Below are 21,077 nucleotides of genomic sequence, written 5' to 3'. Positions count from 1 at the left end.
CCGTCCATGCACCAAAATAGTACCATTAGCCGAAACCTAATACTCATAATCAACATCCTTTGAGGCATTCAACAGCCCCAAATCCTTTTCCTGAGCCAACCGCATTCTGCTTAGAAGATCTGATCTATCAGCCGCCTCCAAACCTAACGTCTCCTGCGAAACCGCATACAAACTCAACGCACTAATCTCTCCTATCAGAGACTCCATATCCTGCTCACGAGCCGAAGCTGCCCTCTTCCAACTTAGAGCATCTACAACCAAGTTAGCCTTACCAGGGTGATAGGCTATCTCCAAATCATAATCCGCCACCCGCTCCATCCACCGCCTCTGCCTCAAGTTCAGCTCAAGCTGAGTGAATATATACTTCAGGCTCTTTTGCACCATAGAGATAAGATCTCCAAATCTTCAAGGCAAAAACTATAGCAGCCATCTCCAAATCATTAGTAGGATAGTTGTCCTCATGCTTCCGCAACTGCCGTGAAGCGTAGGCAATCACCTTCCCATGCTGCATCAACACACACCCCAAACCAACTCTGGATGCATCTGTATAAACCACATAGGGTTCTCCCTGCTCAAGCAAAGGCAATACTGGCGTAGTAGACAATATCTCCTTCATGCTTGCAAAGCCCTCCTCACACTCCTGTGACCAAACAAAAGGAACATCCTTCCCCGTCAACTTAGTCATAGGACGTGCCTTGCTTGCAAATCCCTGCACAAATCTCCTGTAATAACCTGCCAAACCAAGGAAACTCCTGATCTCTGTGGCATTATGCGGTCTAGGACAATCCCTGATAGCCTGAATCTTCTCCAGATCTATAAAAACCCTCTCTGCAGAAAAAATATGACCCAGAAATCCCATCTCACGCTGCCAAAAATTGCATTTGCTCAACTTAGCAAACAACTTCTGCTCCCGCAGCTTTTGTAGAACTGCCCTCAAATGTATTGCATGCTCCTCTGGATTCTTATAAAATACTAGGATATTGTCGATGAAAATGATGGCAGACACGTTTAGAAACTTCTGGAACACGCTGTTCATCAATCTCATAAAAGTTGTTGGCGCGTTAGTCAAACGAAACGGCATCACTACAAAATCATAATGCCCATACCTCGTCTTTAACGCAGTCTTCCTCACATCTGCCTCATCTATCGGAATCTAATGATAACCCGACGCCAGGTCTATCTTGGAGAACCAAGTAGCACCTCTCAACTAATCCAACAACTCATCGATCTTGAGAAGAGGGTACTTGTTCTACACAGTGACCCGGTTCAAACCCCGATAATCAATACACAAGCGGAAACTCCCATCCTTCTTCTTAACAAATAACAATGGTTCTCCCACGGTGATACACTAGGACGGATGAATCCCTTGCTCAACAGATCCTCCAACTGCTTCTTCACCTCCGCCATCTCTGCTGGAGCCATCATGTAATGAGACTTGGATAACGGTGTCATACCTGATTCCAGTTCAATCTTGAAAGGATCAGACCGAGATGGTGGTAACCCCTGTAACAACTGGAACACATCCTTAAACTCCTCAATAACCTGAATACCACTAACCGTAAACTGCCCTACTCACTCTGGCATCGATATAGTGACCAAATAAGCCTCACTTCCCTTCTCGATCATCTTCCCAGCCTGCATGGCCGAGATCACGAGACTCCCCGAAGTCGGTCTAATCCCCTGAAAAACCAACTTCCCTCTTGGACGCTCAAACTCCACTCTGCCCCGATGGCAATCCAGATGAACCATATGCCGATGTAACCAATCCATCCCGAGAATAACATCATACAAATCCACTGGACTGATAAGCAAATTCGCTGGCCATGACTCTCCCGCAATCTAAATATTAACTGCCCTAGCTCGTCCAATGACTCTCAGAAACTTGCCTCCCGCAACTCAGACAACTCATGTACGTTGCCCCGAATCTCCTCTAAGATCAGCTCTCTCTACACACTCCGGAGTAATGAAGCTATGAGTAGATCCAGAATCAAACATAACATGGGACTTAAACCCTCCCACCAACAAGATCCCTACAAAAACTCCATTTGTTGAGAACCTAAAACTTTATCACATGCAAAACATAAAATTTGAACCTACTAAAATTCACAAAGTTTAAGTACCAGAAATTATACATGTGATCGCCCTGGCACTGGTTCCACCAGTCTCGACCGTGGTGTACACCCATGGCGCCTGCTCAATCCATGCTACCTGCTGCACCCCAGGCTTCACCACATGTTGCACCGCTGCCACTGCCATCTGCTGCAACATAGGACACTTGGGCTTAATGTATCCAGGCTCCCTACAATGATAGCAAACACGAACCACTGTCGTCGGGGCACTTCTCTGGGGAAGCTAGCTACCTTGTGATCCATGCTCCCACACCCACAGCACCCTGCACCACTCGGTCTCTACGTAGCCTCCCACTTCCTCTTGGTTCCCTGCGCAGGCTTGTCGCCCTTGCTAGAACCTCCCTGATAATGAGCCTTCCTATGATGCACCGCTGGACTAACCGTCACTGCCTGTGCCCGGATATCCTCCTCAATTTTTGCTGCAGTCTCAACCAACTCTGCACGCGTAGTATAAATCCATCCTCTACAATAGACCCTCAAGTCATCACGAAGAGCCCTCAAAAACCTCTTGATCTGGACCTCCTCAGACTGCATAGCCCGACCCCCATAAGATAGAAGTCAACTGAACTCCAAGTCCAGCTCCCGCACTGACCGTGTCCCTTGAGATAACTGAAGGAACTGCACCTCCAACCAGTCCAATGCCTCTCTCGGAAATTACTTGCGGTTGAACTCCTCCACGAAGTCAGCCCAAGTCATCTCCTTTTGCACTCTCCTAGCAGCCACTGATCTCACCACACCTGAGCATCACCAATCGAATTGTGGATCCCTATGTCCACCCAAAACTCCTCAGGACATCTCAGAGTCTGGAATTTACGTTCCACACTCGTCCTCCACGCATCTGCAGCAGTAGGATCTGTACCACCTGAAAACCGCACAGTATCAATGTTACCCATCTCTCTCAGCATAGACACATAACGACCATGTGCTCCCACATCCGCAGCCACTGGCTGCTGCTCCTTCGTCACCACTGGTGGCACTACCTGAGCCTGAACCGGTACCACTGCTGGCAACCGCTCTAAAACCTGTGATAGCAAGCCCGCAATATCAACTCCAAGAACTCCACCTGCTGGGACTCCGACACCTGGAACCCTAGCATCACCGGCCTCTCAAGCACCAACACTGCCCTCTCTGGCCACACTCATGGAATCCTCCTGAATACCCTGCGACTCACCAACACCCTCAGTTGTCACACTCTTGTCCACAATATCACTAACTGATGGGACTTTGCCCCTACCACGACCACGACTACGACCTCGTCCTCGACCACGACCAGCAACAACATCTTCTCTAACCATCTGCACTACCATGAACAGAAGACTAAGCAAACAATTTAAACAGAACACAGAAACATAAACTCACCGTGGAATCACACAGTAGGCTCGAAGAGGATGTTCTAGAACTCCATGTCACATACAATTGACTAACTAACATAATCAATCAAAGCATGCAAATCCCAAACATCTACAGCACAAAACCTAGTAAACCCAAACCTAGAACCGTAAGGGCTCTGATACCAAAATGAAACGACTCGCCCCGTTTTTTTAAATAATAATAATAATAATAATAATAATAATAATAATAATAATAATAATAATAATAAATACTCTACAACTAGTGGTCTCATACTCACTAGTCACCTTAACCAATAACAGAAACGATAACATTAACCAATAAATATCCAATAATAAATAACCAATATTAAAGTATAACAATTAACCAATAATCAAACATCAAAAAACATAAAACCAGCAACCTAGCAATGTTCTATTGACCCAACTCTAGCAACCTAGCAAAGCCATACAACAATCAATCAAGTCCCTAGAACATCCTCCTCTTCATTGCCTTGATTCCACGATTACACTTTGCCTTTACCTGCACCACAAACACAAATTGAGATGCATGAGTATTTGATAAACACTCAGTAAGACAAACCTCCTATCTACTGGGCTATTATACACACAATCAACTGAGATACCAATGTCTAAACAGTCAACAAACAAAGCAAAAAAACCAGGAAGCAAACATAGTCTCGCTGGAAGGGAGGTGTCTGGCACTTGGTGTCGACCGACACTACCCCACAGTGTCGACCGATGCTGCTCACTGGTGTCGACCGACACCCTCCTGGTGTTGATCGACACTGACTCTGCAATCGCGAACTGCTCGAAGCCGAGGGTCGAATCTCGCTTCCCATCTCCTCCAATCCGTCCAATACTCATTCCCAAAGCCATATGAATCCGTAGGAACCTTATAGCAACCATAAAAAGCAAGAAAACACCACAAACAACACCAAACAAGCAAGACAAAGGAAATCTCAGACTTAGATAAGCCATGGTCATGCACTCACCTCTTTGCAGGAAGTTTCTGACCAACAATGACGAATCTTACACTCCCAGCAAGCTTCTAACACCTTCCTAGCTTCAGATCTCTCAAGAACAGCTAAGAAATCTCACCAATTTTCCCAAAAACTCAAGAACGCTTCTTTTCTCTCTTTTCTCTCAAAAATCTCTAAGCGGCGACAGAAAACCACTTTACGAAACCCTTTTGTCGACAATCCACTTAAATATCTTGGTTCAATGGTTTTCTTTAAACCAAATCAACCCAAATCGATAATTAAATCGAACTGGTCGAACCAAAAATTAATGGTGTCGATCGACACTACCCTTGGTGTCAATCGATATCCACCCCAAAACGCATAGTTTTGGTTTGCGGATGTTACAAAATCGAAAATTGTCTATTTCAAATAAATGATCATATAAAATTGAAAAAATAAATAAGTATTTAAGATTACTATTCAAAAAAACATGTTAATTTAAAGGAAATTTTTGTGAAATAATTCGCACAATTAGGCTTAGATAAGTTAGTAATGTAGTTAAACCATTCTCACTATATGTATCAGATAAAGATCGAGGTCGAAACAAATTTATATGTAACATAATAAGTGCAATACAAATTGGCAACAATTAAACAAATTTATATTGCATACGGGATGAAATACTAGTAGTGTATAGAAGAAGAACAATTTAGGTAAAATGTTATTACATTGGGTAATATTAGAAAAAAAGACTTAACCAAGTGGGTCATGGCCTAGTAATATTTCCCATGCTCGCAACTCGCAAGTCGCAAGTAAGGAACAAATTCCACTATTCCATAAACCGGTTACGGTTAGCAATCACCATAAACCAGAAAAATAGAAATTAGCTTACATATTGTATATAATAATTTTTAACAGTAAATTGAAGAAAAAAATTAATCCTTTTTCACATCATAATTACACCCTTGGAATTCAATTAATTATAATAAAACTAAACAAAAAAAAAGTTGGAAACAAAAAAAGAAAAATACGAGATCTTAGAAAAAGATCTGGTAGGCTGTATCGTATCGTTGTTCGGGGATTGAGAGAGAGAGAGAGCGTCTCTATATATATATTATTATAGTACCATATAAGCCATGCCTTCTCTTACAATCGAAACTTACCTTATTTTTTTTTTAGTGATGAAAAACTCAATGCACATGTTTAAGTCTTTTTCGCTCCTAGTCGTTATATAGGTTCTTGCTTCGTCATTATATAGTAGGTTCTTGCTTCATTACATTACGATCGAACTTTTTTCTACTTTACGCGATGGCTCCGTTCTCTGATGTTGATTTGAAGAAGAAGAAGTTTTTCAAAAAGAAGTTTCCAATTAACTAAGAATATAGCATTTTAGTGTACATATATTGAACACCATCCAATTAACTAACATGTTTAAAAAAATAAATAAAGCTTATTCGGAATTGAGTGTCGAATTTTAGTATCTTTGGAAACCCTCTCACACATAAAATCCATTTTACCTTTTTCCAATCGAATTCATACCATATCGAAAATTGTTCATTTCAAATAAATGATCATATTAAATAGAAAAATAATAAGTATTTAAGATGACTATTCAAAAAACACATTAATTTAAAGGAATTTGCACATGAATTAGGCTTAGATAAGTTAGTAATGTAGTTAAACGTTCTCACTATATATATCGGATAAAAATTGAGGTCGAAACAAATTACTTACTAATAAAAGGGGGTGAGTATTGATATGGATTCTTCAATGCAATCTATAGTGATATATTCTCAGTTTTTTGGATATATCCAATTCCAACCTTTGTTACATGCATACTTATGATCAATTTTGTATAATCGTGATAACTAAAGATAACATAGAAAATCAAATTCTAGATGATAGGTAAGGTATTGTAATCAACAGTATGGATAAGGACAAGAGGCGATCCCAGTGGCGGAGAGATGACAAGGAGTGTTGGTAACATAATTCAAAGAGATTGACAAGACAGAAGAAAATTCACACAGATGTACGTACGAAGATAGTAAGATAGTTTATGCCGAAAGATATGTACAATAGAACCTCCATAAATTAATACTCGCTATAAATTAATAAATTCTTTCAGTCCCGAATTGGGTCGGTGTAAAAAATGACACATTTCGATAAAATAATAAAATAATATTTTTTTTGGAAATCTTATGTAAAAATATGGTCCCAACAATATCATAAAATAATAATCATATAAACTATATATCTAAAAATATCTAGTGAAATATGATTCTATTGTTGTTTGTCTATTTTTGAATTTGCATTCTTGTTGGAGCTCTTCTCTAATTTTTTCATTGTTGTATTTTAAAATCGCATCCATAAATTATGAAGAGTCATAGATGCGATAATTGCTTCTTTAGTAATTGGTTTTAAAGGTACCGCAATATCTTTTGCGCCTTCATAATTACCATGAAGGATAGTAGTAACAATCTTTTCTAAACTCTAAACTTCTAACATTTCTCATTTTTACCTAGATAATCTATTAAATAGTTGATATTCATCCTATTACGATAATCAAGATTATAAATTAAGAAAATTCTTTTAAAAATATGAATGGTAACAAAAGTATTTTATTTTGTAATAAGAAAATTTCAAAATAAAAATGAAAAAAATCTCTTCATAAATTAATATTTTATTAATTTATAGATAAATTAATAATTATTAATTTATCGATAAATTAAAACCTCTATAAATTTATAAAATTGCATGGTCTCGACTTTATTAATTTATAGAGGTTTTACTGTAATTCAAAGATACTGTCTCAAAGTTGAGAGAGACTTGACATCATTTACAATCATGGTCTAACAATTGTGACAATTATAATTCAAAGATATTGTGTAGGGAATTTTTGTAACAACTGTAACGTATAATTCATTTACAAAAGAAGACTTGATATGTGGTGTACTGGTGTAGTATATAAAAAATGAAGTAGAGATAACTACAGAAGTGGGAAAAACTGAAACTAATATACTTTATGAAAATTAAATTAATTCACAATACCCATATTACAATTCATTACATTTTAAATAGACTACAAAAAACTTACATGAATTAAAAAGTATTTACACCAATCGAAAGGAGTGAAAACTAATATTTACAAATTTTAAATATTAATTGCTAAAGAAAAATTATACACAAAACATAGTACCACATACTGTAGGTTATTTTTGTCAAATTGTTATTATACTCTCACGTGATTCAAAAAGAAAAATAATGAAAATAAAAGAATTCTAGAAATAAGAAATGTTAGAATTATATCGGGCGTAGCCCGGAGATTCCTCTAGTTTATATGTAACATAAGTAAAATACAAAACCTAGAGAGAAGTTTCGACATTCCATATATTGGTTCGAAACAAAAAGAATATATATAAAGTTCTCATACATCGAAAGATTACTTTTTTTTCCTCTCTCTCAAATCTGAATACGATGGCTCCTCCTCGTAACAAGTTTGATGATTCGAAGAAGAAGTTTTTCAAAAAGAAGTTTCCAGGCTTTAAGAAGAAAGCGACAGAGCTCTCTGTTCTATGCGGCAACTCTGTCGGATTCATCTGTTACGGCCCCAACAACGATCTCCAAGTCTGGCCCGAGCCTCAAGATAACCCACAAGCCCTAACAGAAAGTTCAATGCGTTAAGCGATCAGAAGAGAAAGAATCACGCTTGCGATCTTTACGACTTCGTCTCTGATATCAAGGGTTTGTCGGGTGAGGATTTGAGGAGACATATCGATAAGCTTAGCTCTCACCTAGTTGAAATCAAGCAACTAAAGACAAGTATGTTAAGAAGAGGCGACTCGAAGAAACCTAAGCCGAAGGAGACGGAAGAAGATCATGATCATATTAGGGTTTCAGAAAATTGTAACGTGGCTATGATGCCGGAAGATCGATTAGGGTTTGACGAGTTCCCTGGCTACCACGAAACTGATTCCAGTTTGGGATCTTATGCTGCTTTCACGGATGTCGGTGTTTCTGATTCTTCTCTGTTGGATCCTTTTACGTTCGGCGATTATTTTCCGGTGCCGCCCACAGATAATTTTGGGGTCGATGGTGTTTGGGATCTTTGTCCGATGGATTTGGAGTTTTCTTCACTATTTCCTGGCTACGATCCACTTCCCACTGATTCTTTTATGTCGAGCACTTACCAAACACCGGTCATAGCAGATAACTTAGGATCCGTCTTCTAGATTATGACAACACGATCAACTAGGGTTTGACAACAATGTACTTCACCACCTATATATATATTCTCAGTGTCGATGATTATCTTAACTTGTATGTTTTTCTCCAACGCAAATCCATGTTTGTCAAGTTTTGTACTTCTTTCCCCTTGTTTTATTATGAATTGATAATGAATGAAATCTCTCAATCACTATGTCATCTCTTCTGCAATTGCTTCTTCCACCTTATCACAAGGTATTAATAACATTCAGTTTATGTATATTGGATTCATATATATATTTTACTCTCTTTTTCTTTCCTACAATATTGAAACTTTGAGTTATATTCAGATGTGTATGTTACAATCGAGTAGAATTGTTGCCACTTACTGCAGATATTAGTGTTGCAAATTCTGTCAGCGAGAAATATTTACACAGAACAGAACTACTTGACTTTTGTGTTGCAGAATTTTATCTACCAAATATAGGATCAAAATATTATTACGCCACAGGATGTATTTATGGTCTTTTGATTATTAGCTATCTTTGAGTGTGATATCTTTCCCTTTTCCCTTCTTGTCTCCACCGATCTTAAAGTGCTTGCACCTCTGCAAAGAAATAGAAACACACAAATGGCTCAGAACCGATACCAAAGGAGTGTTTAACAACGATAATGAATGTCTCACACATTACCTTAATAGGGCGTTGGGAGAAATGTTTGCAGCTTTAGCACTGAAGCCTCAGGACAATCTTCTTGGTTGTCTTAGCTTGTTGCAAAGAAATACAAATGATTAGCACAGGCGAAGTAAAAGATCATTCCTATAAGAATTTCACATGGTTATAGAACTGAGCATATTTCACACAGGCAAATCTCAACTCCTATATTGGTTCTCAGACTGTAATTACAGATCAAAATAAGGCGAATCAAATCTGAATCAGAGTATCATTGTTGCTTTTGTGTTACCTTCTTGTGGAAGACGGGCTTGGTCTGACCTCCATAACCAGATTGCTTGCGGTCATAACGACGCTTTCCCTGGGCAGCAAGACTGTCTTTACCCTTCTTATACTGCGTCACCTTGTGCAAGGTATGCTTCTTGCATTCCTTGTTTTTGCAGTAGGTGTTCTTAGTTTTAGGAATGTTCACCTAAGACACTAAAAACCAAACCCTTTCGAGTTAAACTACCACAAGAAATGGTTTGAACAACATACAGAACTGATTACCATCATAAAACAGAACCCACATACGCCCTTAAGTTTAAACACTTCAATGTATTAATAAAGCTTCCTTTCTCCTAAATCATTCAGAACTGATTGCTACAATACGATCTGGCTACTGAACTAGTCAATAAACAGTTTGTGATTCCTAAAATTACAAACCCTTCAAATGAACATACATATTACCAAATTCCCCTAAAAATCAGAACTGAATTGCATAACAAATGCACGACGTTACATCATTTCTGATGCTCTGCTCTTCTGATGGGTTCATGTGTCGTGAACGGCCCATACGTACGAGACTCCTTAATCCTAGCTATTGGTTTAGGTCTTTATCGTTTTGTTTTTATGGTTATCATCACCTTGTATCTAGGAACTAGATAGATACAAATCTCGTATTGTGTTTTTCTATATATACGTCGATGTAAATCAAAAGGGAAAATATGAAGAAAAATAGTTAAAGTCTTGTGTTCTTATAAACTCTGATTGGGACCTTAACATCTTCACAGAGACGAAGTGGATCAAATCCTCAAAGTACAACAAAGAAAGGCAACAACACAACCGATTCAAAGACTGAGCATTATAGACTCTAATAATACTCGATTTCAGATGCAAAACCAGAAACAAACACAAAACAGATCTAAACCTACATACATCAGCGACCAAAGACAAACTATAGGAGAAATCTAAAGAAAGAAAGAGAGAAGAGAGTCACCATCTTCGCTCTTCGGTGAAGTTCGTGTCGTCGCATTTTGAAGCATCTTATTCCTTTAACGGTTCCTCTCTATCCATTTCCTGCACTTCCAGAGATTTTCTGGTCACTCAAAGATGTGACATTTTCCTTGTCAAGTGAGGCCAAGAACTCTAGAGCTATTGCATTCTCCTCAACAGGAGCTGAGGGCTTTTCTTCAACATTTAATTTACTGCCTTGTTGGACTCAACAGAATCATGGCCTTTTGAAACATGTGAAGATGTTTTTGGAATGAGTTCTGTTACTACACGTCGATGCGATGCGAAACGCTGCGTTAAAGGTGGCAATACCACAAAACACAACGAAACGCACCGTATTGGAGAGGTTATAGTTGGTTATTAAAACGTGAAAGGTTTTGTGTTGTGTTTTTCATTCATGCATTTTTTTTATACGAAACGTTGTCTCTAATTCTTGGGGAAACGAACACAACCGTAGATTTGATGTCCGATTATGTTTATATAGCTTCTCCAGTTTGAGACAAAAACAGAATTGACTTATCATTTCGAAAAAAAAAAAAAAAAAGAAGAAAATGGCGAATGAGTTTGGATTCGGGATGGGTTCGGTTCTGGCAGTTGTTGTCGTTGCACTCATCTTATTGTTCGCTCCGTTGATGATGGGGCCTGTGGCTCCTCCATCTCCTCCACTCCTCTTGGTGTTCCCGGTCGTACTGCTGTTTGTGTTTCTCTATCTCCATTTTGCTTCTAAGTGAAAGTTTCGATCGATCCCTCTCTTATGATAATCATGTACTTTTTATGCAGTATGTAGACTGCATTTATCTATGTTGTTGATTATACATTTGTAGAAAAAATAGTGTATTCTATCTATGATCTATGAATTATATGTATACTACTCCGTAGTATTTATCCGTACTACGTTCGGATTCGGTATAATAAACATCAAAATAGTTACTATTCTACTGTTTTTGCCATTGAGTGTGGCCTTATCAGGTTTTAAGCTTTGGTTAAGCATGTCACCACCAAGTGAGAGTTTTCTGTTTATGGCTGCATTTACTGACGTTCTCAATGGCGTATTTCTGCTTTTATTTAATAAGTTTCTGTGGAGATTCTTCAGACCCTGAAATGAAAGCAACAATGCCAAAAATGCCAATGATGTTTTTGGCTCAAATGCCAAGGATTAGTTATTAGTAAACTAAAAACCAGTTTTCCTTACTCTCTTTGTCTCTGTTTATCATACTATTTTTCACCCCTTACTAAGGTTTGAAAACAATGTAGTGTCACCTATATATATATATTCTCACTGACGATCATTATTAGTATTTAACTTGTAAGGTATTATTAACATTCAGTTTATGTATATTACCTAATAGATCATAGATCACTTATGAAATGCAAGTAGATTTATTGAATTCATATATATTTCACTCTCTTCTTCTTTCATACAATATTAAAACTTTGAGTTACATTCGGTAGTGTATTTTACTATCGAGTAGAATTGTTACCACTTCTTGCAGATATTAGCGTTGCAAATTCTGTCAGCGAGAAATATGTACACACAGAGAACAGAACTACTTGAATTTTGGGTGTCCAGAAAAAATGATTTAACATAGGTACAGAAGAAATATATTAGAACACCATTTAACACACAAAATAAAAAGGACAAGTTTGTTATGTAGTAAATACACTTTTAACACATCTGCACATGAGGAAGTTAATGTGCTGAAAATTTAACTTTTTAATGGTGTACGCTGATTACCAAATTTTTTATCTCTCTGATTAGTAAATTTCAAAACATACAGCCGGTGCTTATATCGTATATCTTGAACTCGATCTCTGCTTATCTCACCTAATGCCTAGCTCTAATATAGGATCAAAATGTTATTACCACACAACAATTATTTAAGGTCATTTGATTAGCAGTCTTAGAGTGCAATAACTTTTTAAAGCTTAGACATTTTTGTTATACGTTCTAAAGAATTCAACTGAAAACAAAGTGAAGAAAGATTGGTTCATAAAATTAAAAGATAAAAGAAATTCATACGATACTGTCCTAAAAAATTAAACACCACAACCATTTCTGGTAGTTTCAAAGTGTATCTAAGTATCGAAAAGAAGCAAGACAGGTACCAAACAAAAGAGAAAAGAAGATAGATGAAACAACTTAAAAGAGAGATGTTCCCTTTCCCTTCTTGTCTCCACCGATCTCAAAGTGCTTGCACCTCTGCAAAACCCACACAGATGTAAGAAATAGAGCTGATGAGACAGTAAGCGTTTAACAAAGATAAAGAATGTCTCGGACATTACCTTAATAGGGCGTTGGGAGAAATGCTTGCAACTTTGGCACTGAAGCCTCAGGACAATCTTCTTGGTTGTCTTAGCCTGTTCCAAAGAAAAACAAATGATTAGCAGGCAAAGTAACAGATCATTCCTACAAGAATTTCACATGATTAACTGAAACATATTTCACAGAGTAAAATCTCAACTCCTACATTGGCTCTCAGACTGCAATTAGGGATCAAAATAAGGCAAATCAAATGTGAATCAGAGCATTGTTGTCTCTTTAGTGTTACCTTCTTGTGGAAGACGGGCTTGGTCTGACCTCCATACCCAGATTGCTTGCGGTCATAACGACGCTTTCCCTGGGCAGCGAGACTGTCTTTACCCTTCTTATACTGGGTCACCTTGTGCAAGGTATGCTTCTTGCATTCCTTGTTCTTGCAGTAGGTGTTCTTAGTTTTAGGAATGTTCACCTAAGACACAAAAAACCAAACCCTTTTTGAGTTAAACTACCACAAGAAATGGTTTAAACAACATACAGAATTGATTACCATCATAAAACAGAATTCACATACGCCCTTAAGTTTGAACACTACAATGCATTAATAAAAATTCCTCATTCTCCTAAATCATTCAGAACTGATTGCTACAATACGAACTGACTACTCAACTCGTCAGTAAACAGTTTGTGAATCCAAATTACAAACCCTTCAAATGAACATACAAATTTCCAAATTCCCCTAAAAAACAGAACTGAATTGCATAACAAATGCACGACGTTACATCATTTCTGATGCTCTGCTCTTCACAGAGACGAAGTGAATCAAATCCTCAAAGTACAACAAAGAAAGGCAACAACACAACCGATTCTAAAACTGAGCATTATAGACTCCGATAATACTCGATTTCGGATGCAAAAACAAACACAAAACAGATCTAAAAACAAGTATTTTCGATTGTTCTAAATCTACATAAATCAGCAACCAAATAAAAACTCTACGGAAATACTAAGTCTCAGCCTAACCTAAGAGAAATCTAAAGAAAGAGAGAGAGAAGAGAGTCACCATTTTCGCTCTTCGGTGAAGCTCGGTGCCGTCGTCTTCCCCACTGCTCCAAAACCACAAATTATCTCAAAGGAGCGGAGTTTATAAGAGAGACTTTGAGTGAAAACCCTAATCCTACAAACTTTGGGCCTTCATAAATTAAGAAAGCCCACTCACGTAATAAACAATCAGGCCCATATCAAAATCTTACTTACCTTTTTCAGAAAGAGAATAAATACTATATTTTACTTTGCCGAAAATATTATTACTTTTACATCAATCAAATCACACTGGCCCCGTGAGACCAAAGCTAGCCGTTTAGATATTATACATACACACAACGGTTATATTTGATTCTTTCTTTCTTTGTTCAAAATTCAAACCTCGTGAATCACAAAACCCTAAATCCCCTTTTCAATTTCACTCTCTCTCTCTCTCTCTCTCTCTCTCTACTCTAACGCTCTCTGAATCTCAAAATCCCCAATTTTTTCAATTTCAATCTATCTAAATCTTGAAAATTTCTTCAACAATGGCACCGACGCCGTCATCTTCAAGATCGAATCAAACCCCATACACTGTAATCAGAACTCCACAAACCAAGCAACGCCTCAATTTCCACTCAAAACCCACAAACCCAGATGGATCCAAAGACCCAACTCCACCGGAGCATCCAGTCGAAGTAATCGGACGGATCCGTGATTACCCAGATCGGAAAGAGAGATCAGCTTCGATCTTGCAGGTTAACCCAGATAACCAAACGCTAAGAGTCAGAGCTGATGTTGGGTACAGAGATTTCACACTAGATGGTGTTTCTTTCTCGGAGGAAGAAGGTATTGAAGACTTTTACAAGAAGTTTATTGAAGAGAGGATCAAAGGTGTCAAGGTTGGGAATAAATGCACGATCATGATGTATGGACCAACTGGTGCGGGGAAGAGTCATACGATGTTTGGTTGTGCGAAGCAGCCTGGGATCGTGTATCGTTCGTTGAGGGATATTTTGGGTGATTCTGATCAAGATGGTGTTACTTTTGTTCAAGTCACTGTCTTGGAGGTTTATAATGAAGAGATTTATGATCTTCTTTCCACTAACAGTAGTAACAATTTAGGTATTGGTTGGCCTAAGGGAGGAAGCACCAAAGTAAGTTTCTTTTTTTTCATTACCATTCTCTGGAGTTCGTAGTTTCTGACTTGGAATTGGGTCAATATTGAAAGGTTTTTGTAATTTGTTGTGTGTCTACAGGTTAGGCTTGAAGTAATGGGGAAAAAGGCAAAAAATGCGACCTTTATTTCAGGGACAGAGGCTGGAAAGATTTCTAAAGAAATTGTGAAAGTGGAGAAACGGAGGATTGTAAAAAGTACTCTTTGCAATGAACGAAGTTCCAGGAGTCACTGCATTGTACGAACGATTCTTCTTGATTGGATCATCATATATATCTATACAACTTATGCCTGTTTCTGAAGCTTACAAGTGTTATTGTTTCCGTCTGTAGATCGTACTTGATGTGCCAACTGTTGGGGGAAGACTGATGCTTGTTGACATGGCTGGTTCAGAGAATATAGACCAAGCTGGGCAGACCGGATTTGAAGCAAAGATGCAAGTAATGTTTTGCATTTTTTATAGCCTAGCCTCTCTCAATCCATTTGATTCTACCAAAGTAGTTTAGTTATGAATATCAACTGACTTATCTCTCTCTCTACAACAGACAGCTAAGATCAATCAGGGAAATATTGCTCTGAAGCGTGTTGTGGAGTCTATAGCAAATGGAGACTCTCACGTACCCTTTAGAGACAGCAAGCTTACCATGCTCCTCCAGGTGAAAATTGTGTTCTATTGTTTACTCCTCAGGAAGATGTCTGTGGCTGCTTAGTTAACTTGGAGATATATTTAGTGTTAATCTATTTTTTCTGGATGCAGGACTCCTTTGAAGATGACAAGTCAAAGATTCTTATGATTCTGTGTGCTAGCCCTGATCCAAAGGAAATGCACAAGACTCTCTGTACTCTTGAGTATGGAGCAAAAGCAAAGTGCATAGTTCGTGGGTCTCATACTCCAAACAAAGACAAGAATGGGGGTGATGAGTCTGCTTCTGCTGTTATTTTGGGATCAAGAATAGCTGCAATGGATGAGTTTATTCTGAAACTCCAGTCTGAGAAGAAGCAACAAGAAAAAGAAAGGAATGATGCACAAAAGCAGCTGAAGAAGAAGGAAGAGGAAATTGCTGCTTTACGATCCCTATTAACACGAAAGGAAGCAATTGCTACCAATGAAGAGGAGATAAATGAAAAAGTAAACGAAAGAACCCAACTTGTGAAATCGGAACTAGAGAAGAAACTCGAGGAATGCAGAAGAATGGCTGAGGAATTTGTTGAGATGGAGAGAAGGAGAATGGAGGAAAGGATTGTGCAGCAACAAGAGGAACTGGAGATGATGAGGAGACGTTTAGAGGAAATTGAGGTTGAGTTCCGGCGCTCAAGGGATGGAGGAAGTGTTGATGAAACTAGCGGGTTTGCCAAAAGACTCAGGAGTCTTTACTCTGATGATGATCCTGGTATGGTGAAGTCAATGGACCTTGACATGGGTGAACCAGAACCAGTCAAGCAACTCTGGGGGGTTTCACACCAATCCAGCAACACAATTAGCAGCAATTTCGCTAACATTTTGCAACCAAAACCTGCAGAGAATATGGTAACGCAGATGTTCCCTGACCGGGTATGCTTGAGCACTGTCTTTGAAGAAGAAGAGGTTGAAGAAGAGGAAGAAAAAGTGATAGTTGAGGATAAAAGCATCTGCTTAATAACAACACCAATGCCTAGTTTCAACTCTGAAGGTGTGGGTAAAGAGAACTGCTTCAACAGTGCAGATGACAAAGAATCAGCCTCGTCAAGAAGGTTGAGAATTCAAAACATTTTCACCCTTTGTGGCAATCAGAGAGAGCTGTCACAACACGGTGGACATGAGGAGGATCAAGCCAATAATGATGCACCACTTGATAAGAAAGACAGTCAGTTGTTTTCTACAACGAATAAGGCTGAAGCACTAACACTAGAAGAAGCAAAGGAAAACAATATCTCAGTCGATGAAAGGAAAGACGGTCAAATAGATATCTATGTTAAATGGGAAACAACTGCTGATAACCCTCGAAAGCTCATAACAACACTCAGAGTTACAAAGGATGCAACACTAGCTGACTTGAGGAAGCTTATTGAGATCTACCTTGGATCTGATAACCAAGCTTTTACCTTCCTTAAGCTCGGGGTAATAAACCCGTAACTAACAAGCACAAAAAGCTTTACATTTATCTGTTTGTTATGCTCTGATCCTAAATGCAGTTTCTTTACAATGTTTGAAGGATCCATGTGGAGCTCAAGTGGCAAAGGAGAAAGAATCAACAGTGCAAGCTTCAAGCCTTCCTTTCTGCAACGGACATGCTTACCTAGCTACTTTGAGACCGGGAAAGAGCTCACAGCTTCAAAGTCTTACACCGGCAAGCCCCCTTCCACTAACTCCCATAGAAAACAAGATGCAATTTACGCCCATCTCAAGAGTGACACCCAGCCACCAAGTTGATGAATTTTCATCACCCAATCTCGCAGCTCATCTCAGCTCCACTCCGTTCATCACTACTAGAAGACATTAGTCGCTATTTCTTATTTTCTGTGCTTTTGAAAGATGATGTGACCTCTGCCTATTTCTCGGTGTTGAGAAAGTTATGTAACCAAAATGTATGTTCTAGGATGTTTCAGCAGATGCAGACAAAATATATTTTCTTATTTTGTCCAAGATTTGTCAACAGAATCTTCATCAAAGTCTGAGAACTTCATTTCACCATAATATGACTAGTAAATTACGTTGGTTTTGTATATTACAGTTTAAATTTATTATGAACGCCACAAGGTTGGAGAAGACGAGATAGGCTTTCACATTTTAATTCTATATCGAAGTTTTAGAAAACAGAGGAGGAAAAATGTTAAGTACACATAAGAAGTTACATTTTAATGCTTTATTAACAGATTCTTTTAAAAACAGAGAATGAGAGATTGGGAGAATGTAATTAACTCTCTTTCTTTCTCTCATCTTGTTCCAAAGGTTAAAACAACGCGTGGACATGTCTTTCCTATTTTCAGAGGACAGAGCCATCATCATGGAATGTTGTCTTTTCACTCTCATCAAACTTCTCCTTCCTTATTTTCATTTCCTCTTTTTCCCAGAGCCGCCAATGGTGAGGAGCTCAAAGCTTCTAATGGCATCCTCATGCCCAGGCCTTGCAGCTGCAGATGTTTGCTTGGATTCATAGCTCTGTTGAACCCGTTGGGTTGTGGCATGGCGCGATCCACTTGAAAATAGTCGGCTTGAGTGGTTGTCGCTTGGCTCCGCTGATGAGCCAGGTCTGCTGCTTGATATCACACCTCTCTTTGAGGTACTTCCATTACGAGACTCGTGCTGCAAGTGAAGCCAACAAATCAAAACAGACAAACTTTCTCATATTCCTTAGAAATTTCCTACTTAATTAACATTAAGTAGAGAAATTTTCATGATAGATCTACAGGAATGGCCAGCGAGGGAATTAACAGCAAAAACTAACCACTTCTTTGGCAGAAGAAGGTATATCATCAGAAGATCTGTGTCTAGAGCGGTCACCATGAGCGCCTTGGCTTGAAACATTTCGTCTGGTGAATGCCTCAAGTGCGCCTGTAAATCTTCCTCCCAGGTCCTGTCCTACTACACAGAACAAGGAATTAAGTTGTTTGGGATCTTCCACTATTTGAGAAATTTTGTGGGACACAAATTAATATCTGAAGTTCAGTTGAAATAGTACACGTTTTTCAGCACCCAAAATCGTCAACACTCAAGTCTCAAAAATATACAAGCTAAAAGACAATTTTAAATATTTTGAAGGTATTAGCCGGACTAAGTTAGTCCCTACAATATTGGAGACAGAGAACATCAATGTACCTGTAGGCTTTTCAGCTCTTTCTGCAGGTGGTCCTGGAGGGTCCAATGCTGGTCTTGGGGATGGCTGTTATGAATGATAGACACATAGATAACAATAGCAGGATAAGATTTTGGATAACTTAATTGTGGCTCTCACACGTAAAATCAAAAATGAGACTAACCCTTGGTCTCGAACTAGAGCCAGGCTGAGGATATTTTGAGATTGTCCAATCAAACACGTAATCGAGCTGATAACCTGCATACTTCATTCCATCAAATACGTACAAGAAAGCAAGGGATGATACTTACGGGAATAAAGAACCAACACAGTAAGAAGTTTTAACCTTCACGAATGAAAAGGTCCCTGAAAAGTCTTCGCAGGTATGAATAATCTGGTTTGTCCTCAAATCTCAATGATCGACAGTAATGGAAATACGAGGTGAACTCTGATGGATACGACTTGCAAAGAGTCTCCAAAAAATAAAACCATGCTATGTCAGAACTACTGGACATCTTAAAACATTATCTGCATATAAAACCTTAACAATGATGTACCTCTACAGAAGTAAGCATCTTCTTTTCACTAATCTTGTCATACTTTTGCTTCTTCGTACCAGCTTTTAAACCTTGCCACGGAAGACTGAGACAGGAGACATGAACTCAAGTTCAAGATTTTCATTTTCATTTTCTTTAAGAAGTTATAAGCTGTATGCAACAAAGAAATTTCACTACCTTCCTCGTAGAAAATACATCAACACATAACCAAGTGATTCCAGATCATCTCTTCTACTTTGCTCTGTAACCAAGTGTGAAGCCAAGAGTTATTAAATGCTTCTGACAAGAAATCCACGGATGTATGAGATGAAAGAAGCTCTTACCAATCCCAAGGTGTGTGTTCACACTTGCATACCGAGCAGTTCCTGTAAGATTCTTGTTTTCCCTGCAAAATTACAAGGAATTCTACTAAAGCAAGCTGGAAGAAGAGTGCACAAAGGAAAATATCGAACACAGGTCCTGAACTCAGTAAGGAATAGAGAACATTTTCTATTCTCGCACCAACACAAAGGTCTGGGAGAGTGCTATAAGAAAACACTCGTGCAGCATAAAATTCGTGTTTCAGTAATAGGATAGGCACGGAAGATCATCTAAGAAAAATCTACAACAGGTTCCTAGACAAAAATATTCAGTAAGCATTGATATCCGAAAAGGAAGGGTAAGAATTTGCAGATCTCACCTGTATGGTATATGCTTTTGTGTCTGAAGATCCTTGTATTTTTTAGCAAGGCCAAAATCAATGATATACACCTGAGGATGAAAATTAATTCAGTAAAACAGAGAAGGCTTTCGTACTAGTCCTATCCAAAGAATCACACAGAGATTTATTCTAAAAAGAAACCTTCAAGACATACTCCAACTCATGCTGAAACAGTAGGATTACCTGGTTTGCTTTTCGCCCAAGACCCATCAAAAAGTTGTCTGGTTTAATGTCGCGGTGAAGAAAACCCCGTGAATGCATGTACTCAACTCTACATAACTGCATTGGTACAACATATTCAAATGAAGAGATGAGCAGCGTTCCCAAAGACCAACCTAACATCATAAAATAAAGAGCAAACCCATTATTACTCAGCACTTACCAATTGATCTGCGAGCATTAGAACACATTTTAATGAAAATATTCGCTTGCAGTAATTGAACAAGTCCTCCAAGCTAGGCCCAAGAAGGTCGATAACCATACAACTGTATTCACCCTCAACTCCAAACCATTTGAGATGGGGAACACCCGCTATTTGAAAATAAAGATAACATGTCAAGCCATCAGAGTCATAGAGGGTTGGAACTAAAAACTTTACACAAACTAACCAAGAAACACAACTCACTTTCTCCTTGAAGAAACATATATATTTTCGATTCATACTGCAACTGAGGATGCCTCGTCTTCACAGGTTCCTAGTGTCAAAGAGAACCGTTTTTAGAAACATGAACGGTAAGGTAAAGTATGATTTGAAGTCAAAACTAGTCTTACTCAAAAGTATTTACAAAAACTGTCAGATACAATCATAGAAACATATAAAGACTGCAAGAGTCAGTAGGATCCAGTATTCAAAAATCTCCAAAATTTGAATGAAAAAAAAATAAGAAAACAAAGTCGTAGTATTTACCAGCTTAACAGCGACTTCTTCTCCAGTTTGGATATTGATCCCTAGATGATCACAATTCACACACACACATTAAAAAAAAAAAAAAAAAAAAAAAAAA

The 21,077-nt window shown here is 38.4% G+C and overlaps 5 protein-coding genes across 6 annotated transcripts in view; 3 read left to right on the top strand and 2 right to left on the bottom strand.

The window, feature by feature from the left end:
- On the top strand, positions 7,915 to 8,669 carry LOC109127308 (agamous-like MADS-box protein AGL49). Its single transcript, XM_019231901.1, has 2 exons — positions 7,915 to 8,064; positions 8,181 to 8,669. The coding sequence occupies exons 1-2, from the start codon at positions 7,915 to 7,917 to the stop codon at positions 8,667 to 8,669; spliced, it is 639 nt and encodes a 212-aa protein (XP_019087446.1).
- LOC104723784 lies at positions 11,074 to 11,454 on the top strand. Its single transcript, XM_010442190.2, has one exon. The coding sequence runs from the start codon at positions 11,138 to 11,140 to the stop codon at positions 11,315 to 11,317; it is 180 nt and encodes a 59-aa protein (XP_010440492.1). The 5' UTR covers positions 11,074 to 11,137; the 3' UTR covers positions 11,318 to 11,454.
- Positions 12,556 to 14,008, bottom strand: LOC104723783 (60S ribosomal protein L36a). Its single transcript, XM_010442189.2, has 4 exons — positions 13,907 to 14,008; positions 13,136 to 13,315; positions 12,870 to 12,944; positions 12,556 to 12,786 (listed from the first exon to the last, which is right to left on the bottom strand). The coding sequence occupies exons 1-4, from the start codon at positions 13,907 to 13,909 to the stop codon at positions 12,727 to 12,729; spliced, it is 318 nt and encodes a 105-aa protein (XP_010440491.2). The 5' UTR covers positions 13,910 to 14,008; the 3' UTR covers positions 12,556 to 12,726.
- Positions 14,415 to 17,656, top strand: LOC104723782 (kinesin-like protein KIN-10A). The gene is made up of 6 exons (XM_010442188.2): positions 14,415 to 15,023; positions 15,126 to 15,281; positions 15,376 to 15,483; positions 15,589 to 15,699; positions 15,801 to 17,141; positions 17,236 to 17,656. Exons 1-6 carry the CDS (start codon positions 14,415 to 14,417, stop codon positions 17,521 to 17,523), a joined length of 2,613 nt encoding a protein of 870 aa, XP_010440490.1. The 3' UTR covers positions 17,524 to 17,656.
- Positions 17,843 to 21,077, bottom strand: part of LOC104723780 (casein kinase 1-like protein 11) — a 4,161-nt gene continuing 926 nt past the window's right edge. Inside the window, exons 2-14 of one of the 2 annotated variants that reach the window (XM_010442187.2) lie at positions 20,981 to 21,021; positions 20,699 to 20,768; positions 20,456 to 20,604; positions 20,257 to 20,352; positions 20,053 to 20,123; positions 19,697 to 19,758; positions 19,551 to 19,614; positions 19,374 to 19,458; positions 19,163 to 19,289; positions 19,001 to 19,074; positions 18,840 to 18,903; positions 18,469 to 18,602; positions 17,843 to 18,326 (exon numbers count right to left, since the gene is read on the bottom strand). In XM_010442187.2, the coding sequence (XP_010440489.1) occupies positions 18,075 to 18,326; positions 18,469 to 18,602; positions 18,840 to 18,903; positions 19,001 to 19,074; positions 19,163 to 19,289; positions 19,374 to 19,458; positions 19,551 to 19,614; positions 19,697 to 19,758; positions 20,053 to 20,123; positions 20,257 to 20,352; positions 20,456 to 20,604; positions 20,699 to 20,768; positions 20,981 to 21,021 (1,289 nt within the window). In that variant the 3' untranslated portion in view covers positions 17,843 to 18,074. Of the gene's footprint in view, positions 18,327 to 18,468; positions 18,606 to 18,839; positions 18,904 to 19,000; positions 19,075 to 19,162; positions 19,290 to 19,373; positions 19,459 to 19,550; positions 19,615 to 19,696; positions 19,759 to 20,052; positions 20,124 to 20,256; positions 20,353 to 20,455; positions 20,605 to 20,698; positions 20,769 to 20,980; positions 21,022 to 21,077 lie in introns of both variants that reach the window. The other variant, XM_010442186.2, reaches the window with a different exon arrangement.

The sequence above is a fragment of the Camelina sativa genome, chromosome 11 (genome assembly GCF_000633955.1).
Source record: "Camelina sativa cultivar DH55 chromosome 11, Cs, whole genome shotgun sequence".
Lineage (NCBI taxonomy): Eukaryota > Viridiplantae > Streptophyta > Magnoliopsida > Brassicales > Brassicaceae > Camelina > Camelina sativa.
This window is presented reverse-complemented; position numbering and strand designations above follow the sequence as displayed.